Source organism: Mizuhopecten yessoensis, unplaced genomic scaffold, assembly GCF_002113885.1.
Source record: "Mizuhopecten yessoensis strain PY_sf001 unplaced genomic scaffold, ASM211388v2 scaffold9417, whole genome shotgun sequence".
NCBI lineage: Eukaryota > Metazoa > Mollusca > Bivalvia > Pectinida > Pectinidae > Mizuhopecten > Mizuhopecten yessoensis.
Genome location: NW_018408037.1, coordinates 144,640 through 150,405, shown reverse-complemented (window position 1 = coordinate 150,405; position 5,766 = coordinate 144,640). Strand labels below are relative to the sequence as shown.

At 34.6% G+C, this 5,766-nt stretch overlaps 1 protein-coding gene across 1 annotated transcript; it reads right to left on the bottom strand.

Moving 5' to 3' along the window:
* Positions 1-317: 317 nt before the first annotated feature.
* LOC110458060 (ovomucoid-like) lies at positions 318-2,607 on the bottom strand. The gene is made up of 4 exons (XM_021509609.1): positions 2,497-2,607; positions 2,251-2,329; positions 1,582-1,707; positions 318-480 (listed from the first exon to the last, which is right to left on the bottom strand). Exons 1-4 carry the CDS (start codon positions 2,564-2,566, stop codon positions 333-335), a joined length of 423 nt encoding a protein of 140 aa, XP_021365284.1. The 5' UTR covers positions 2,567-2,607; the 3' UTR covers positions 318-332.
* Positions 2,608-5,766: the final 3,159 nt, after the last annotated feature.

The window sequence follows — 5,766 nt, the reverse complement described above, 5'->3', positions numbered from 1 at the left end:
ACGATGGAGCCATATAACTTACATTTTCATTGAAACTTTCCTTAGCGGCTAAGAAATCTTTTGTTTCAACATGTACATCTGTATATGCAAAACTGCTATTAATAAATCATCTGCATTTTCTATTTAAAGTCTCAATCAAAAGGTGCATATCTGTATTGTTTTGGATACAGGTAGTCTGTTTAAATGCTTAATCTCCAATTGCAATCAAAACAATTTCAAAAATATTGCAATGTATAAACTGCTTTTGTTAGTTTGAGTTAGATGGAACGTATGCATGTACCACAGCTGAATATATAAATGAAAACATAATAAAGAAATGAAGTGGTGTATAGTTAAAATATATGATAACACACATACTTGCAAGAAGCTGTACACGAATTTGGGTATGTCTTTTTGTCCGCCCCGCATACTGGCTTCAGGCTGAATGGACAAGCACATGGTCGACATGGACAAGTGCCTTTGCACTTGGTTTTAACACCTCTGCAGAAAAGGTTATATACAATGCACATAATGTATAAAACATTGTCGTAGGGTACTGTAAATTAAATGTTTTTGATGTCACGATTTCATCAACCTCCAGTATATATATTTGAAATTCCGAAAACTGTAGACAACAACTAGATTGGTTTGTTATACCGTTTGATTTCCAAATCGTGTTAACTTTTTCCATAAGCCCCGTTTAAGAAATGCCTTCATATTTCACCGCAAATATATAGTTTCCAGTGGAAAACAATCCTTGTTATTGCTCAATGACACTTAGAGTTCAGATTTATTCATAAAGACATATTTCAATGATTTCTTAAAGCTTCAACAGAAATGCGGAAATGTCGCTTTAAATAACAGTTCTAACCTTACTTGTCTTAATTTTGACTCCTCCATTTTATTAATGAATTTTAGAAGTAAGATTCATAACAGATTTAAGTATCTTAACATGCATTGCTGCTTATTAACAAATATGTGCTAATATATGTTTGTACATATTGACATGGTGTACTTTAAGGAATCCTGAAGATATACCATTTATAGAGAAATTTATTGTAATCAATTGAAATATAATTTGATAATTTTGCAAGAAAAAGTAAGCTGTGGATGGCGGATTATAATGTTTCCGCATGACTATATTATCGCTGGTAATATTAGGTAATATTGATCTTGAGAGGTAAATTATTTGTCATTGTGTCTTATTATTTTTAAGACAATGGATTCTTATTGAAATAGAAGATAAATTATGTAAGAATCACAAAAGTTACTTAATACCGAATGTCAGGGAGAAAACTGAATCTTCGCTTATATTTTCATAAGCTGAAAACATTTATTTAGCACAATCGTAAAAATAGTTGTGATTGTAATACAATATTGCATTCAACTTGTTTCGGACATGGGTTTCTTTCTTTTGACATTGAAAACCATTGATAGTCTTAAAGGACAAAGTGGTCAAACGATGCAGTTGAATATTAGCTTCGACACAGATATGAAAATTTATTCTAGTCATTATTCAAAGATACATGATATTATTGCTGTAATTTAGACGTGTTCGAAGGATACTCATTTCGACAAAACATCAACAATAAATCTACTCACGCGCAATTGGCCATGCACCCGTTGCTGTAGGTTTTACCATTCGCCCCACATACTGGTTTGTAGTCCGCGGTACATATACAGTCGGGCTTACACGGGCATTTTCTATCGCACTTCACGGTGGCACCTCTGTGGATTTATTGAATAAGGTATTTTATTTCTGCAAAGCAAATCAGCTCATCAGGACACTCAAAACCAACCCACTTGTCCCTATATTTTTATACAGCATAAGTCATTTCCGTGGGTATCTTTTAAATGCTCTTTATTTCTATGTTGATCTGCATACGAACATGTAACATTTAAATTGACAAAGCCAAACTTTAATTGTTACAATCTCTTCCCCGAAATAAGAACAATCTAGACTATTTTTTACATATATACAATATCCTGCTTAGAGGCCTTATCTGAAGCTACCAACATACCGGAGTCCGTTCTTAACCTTAGACAGCCCATTCTGTTGATAATGAACCAGATATTCAATTCTTAAACTATTTTATGGGAAATTGCGCTAAATATGGAGAAATACAACAGGCATATCCGTGAGAGAGGGATATCAACCTACATCATTTCTCTCAAACATTTCTCTCTATGCAAGATTCAATCCTTTATTAAATGTACGCAGTTATTTACAGTTACTATGTAACACTTCAGCAAAGTATAAAGCGTGCATACCGTTGATTAGCCAAACATTTATTCTTATATGTCGTTCCATCGGTTCCGCACACAGGTAGTCCACGACATACTGGTTCTCCTGTCAAATGGACATATATACATCATATTGATCAGCACACTCATCACTTAACAATACATCTAGAGCCCTTTTAACGTCAAACAAACTGAAAAAATAAACTTCAATAAATTCAAAATACATAGTACAGGAGTAAAAGATCCCGTAATAAGACATGTGGTCGTACTTACGTCTTGACTGCACCTGGTCAATCTGTAAATAGCATGCGAGTACAAGAAGTATTGCTAGTGAAAACCTCATCTTGTACTGTTAGGTAACAGCTAATGTTAAGTTATTATATACTTGCCTGCTGCCACGTAGTTCGTATAATAGGGTTTTACATTAATCAAAGTTAATTTATTCAACGAGGATACAGCTTGCATTATGTGCACGCTTTCCTGGTAACTATTGTTTTTTTCCTCAGAACCCATTTTTAAATGACCAATGCGGGGCTTCAATGAGTGTTAAATTTACCTTTTGATGTCACTCAGTAATTTGTGGTGGAGACTAATTGTGTTTTGTAAATGTTTGTGACAGGTACAATGTTTATTAACCACTAAGGATAGCGACACCTGTGACAACGTCAGAGTTAGTTAACTGAATGCATTGTTTCCATGCAATAAAATTGATAAAACGCTACAGAGCTGTTTTGTGATCCTAACATTAATAATCTTTATTTAAAATATCCTAACGACAGAATTCCCCCGCCAATTCTAGGGATCTGTTAGTCGTCAGACATATTGATTACGTGTGTGTGTATAACCATAAATAATATCCATTTATGGCATTACTGTTACAATCATATGTGTCAGTCGTCCTCGATAAAGATTAAACGACATTTAACGACAAGTAGGTACCTGAGTAGCGCATACATTTTCAAGGAAACAGCGGAAGCAAAAACAGTTGGACATCGCTATGCTATTCAGACTTTTGATGTTACACATTCGAATCTTTTCAAACACGTGCATGTAGGTGAATTAGCTTTACTTCGGTAGGTAAAAAAAATAGTCATTTCCGTATTGGTGCTGCAATTGATAAGATTTTCATATCAATAATATGAAAAGGCAAAGCCTTAAAAGAGCGAAGTTTTTGTTGATTTCTGATATTTACTGATTCAGAATGAGATAATACTGCTTTCAGAATGAGGTTAGATAAAATGTATTTAAAGTCGGCTAGTCGAGGGATAACAATAAAACATAAACTTTAATGAGATTAAGACCGACATAACAATAGTGGAGATCGGGGCAAATTCTGTCCTTTTTTAAAGTCCGTTTGGGAATTATGGCAGCACGTCCGTTTTTGAACATTATTTAATTTTTCTCTGTCGGATGATCGGATGGCCGAACGAGCCCCGCCATGGGATACGTTCGGACAAGCATTCGGGTAAATTCGGCCCCATTGGAATCAGCTTAATTATGACGTTATAAAGCATGCAACGTCATATTTTACGACGATTTATGTGTGACATGGGCCGAACTTGCCATTAGAGTTTTCCTCGCCATATTTTCGTGTGAATGCCCAGCCAACTAAACTGCTAAGATCTTTAAAGTTGTAAATATTAGATCAAAAACAAAAATATCAGGGGTGACCGAACTTGCCCCGGTCTCCCTTATTTTTTGTATCGTTGATGATTGGTAAAAATGTATTCGCAATATAAATTTTGCATTAATGACGCCATTTTCAAACCTAACGTAGATATTTACGTATATGCTGGGTCGGGTGGCGCAGTGGATAGCGCGCTCGTCTTCACCAAGATGACCGGATTCAAACCCAGTTACCTGCCCGACCACGCGGGGTTTCTCCGGATACTCCGGCTTCCTCCCACATTAAGAATTAAATCCTCTGCGTGCTTCCGTCAGGTCACAAAAAGAATTATTGAAATTAGTTGGGGAAAAACTGTTTTGTAATTGCTATAGAACAAAGTGCATATTACATATTTGACGATAAGTCTATAAAAGTAAATGTATAGAGATGTTAGTTAAAAAAATGAAATTAAAAAAAAGGAAAACATTGTAATACTTTGATGTAACTGAAATTGTCGTTATATCGATATATAGTCTGAATTCCTGTTCCATCCTGAAATACCGGATTGAATTTCAAGTTTTGCAACTGTCACTGAGGTTTGACAGGTACAGTAAAGATGTCAAATAAAATTAAACAGTTTCTGTCTGTAACTAGTTATAAATCGGCATGCGTTGTGAAAAAGTGATACGTTGCTGAAAAATGTCATTGAACACGGGTTCGTTGGCTGGACAATTATTGTTGATTTCGACAGAAATGAATTATCCATTGTTTCTTTTTTGAGTGGTGATGCATACATAAAATATGTAAAGACTATAACCAGACTTTCAAAAATGTTAATTGTTTCGATGATATACACAACAAATCGAAATCGAAAGCTTTAAATAAATTAATGTACACGTTGACCTATTGGTTTAATGTGTCTTTTTTTTAAATTATCTCCCGATAGAAATTTTTACAGAACATGATTGATGACGAAAGGATCTTCAGAAAACATCTGCGTTTTCACTTTTTGTGCCTGTGGCAAAAACTGAAATTAAAAAGTCATGAAGCACCGGCAAAGAGATAAATGCAACGGCTATCAGATCCAAGATTTCCGGTTATTTTTTATCCTTCCGGAAATAACCGATGAAGGCCGACGCAGTAAGACGTGCTTGTGACATCATAGTAGGATTTTTTTTCACTCAGAATGCATATTATTTTTTAGCTAAATAATCAAGGAATAAAACAAGGGTATTGTTTTAACTATATGAAGATGTTCATGCATGGGTTGAAACACAATTGTCTTTGCTTCAAGGATACACTTCCTGTTTCCCCACTGGACGTCTACTTCCGGACGAAATATTTTAAAGGCAAGATATAGAAAGGGGAAGCAAGTCTGTATACGCACGCATGTGTTACCATTAAAGACCTTCGGCGCCCGAGAGCTACGCTCTTATTATCTTTTCTTAGATTTTTAATGATATTTATCTTTTTACTAACTCCTTTGAAAAAATAAATAATAAATTCTAACGAAGTCTGGATTTACAACTTATTCGAACTTGATGTCGATAGCCCTGGTCGAACAAAGAGTTTTATCTCTTTTTACTTAACTTGATTCGGTGTGTAAACATGCCCGTTATCAGAAAAAAACACTATTCCACGTAAAAAAAAATCGAGTCATCTATTGAAGCAAGCGGAAACAAAAGTCTTGTCAAAAACATACTATGTGATCATTACACTTAACCATTCATTGAAATGGCCTCTTAGTAACATTTCCCTCTTAAGTAAGATAGATGAAAAACAAAACAGATTATACAGAGTAAATGACTGATCTACAGGTGACTTGTTGGTAGATAATATCAGTTAATTCATAAATTTGAATTATTCCCAAAACTTAGCATTGGTAATGTTCATGTCAAAAAACAAAAGCCTATGGGTTAGAGAGCAGAATGTTTTTT

What these genes read in the sequence shown, in the direction of transcription:
- LOC110458060 (XM_021509609.1), bottom strand. Translation starts at nt 2,566, where the DNA reads ATGAGGTTTTCACTAGCAATACTTCTTGTACTCGCATGCTATTTACAG. An exon ending in TGACCAGGTGCAGTCAAGAC is followed by an intron (nt 2,330 to 2,496) that starts GTAAGTACGACC and finishes TCCATTTGACAG; the next exon opens with GAGAACCAGTATGTCGTGGA. An exon ending in GGGTGCATGGCCAATTGCGC is followed by an intron (nt 481 to 1,581) that starts GTGAGTAGATTT and finishes CCTTTTCTGCAG; the next exon opens with AGGTGTTAAAACCAAGTGCA.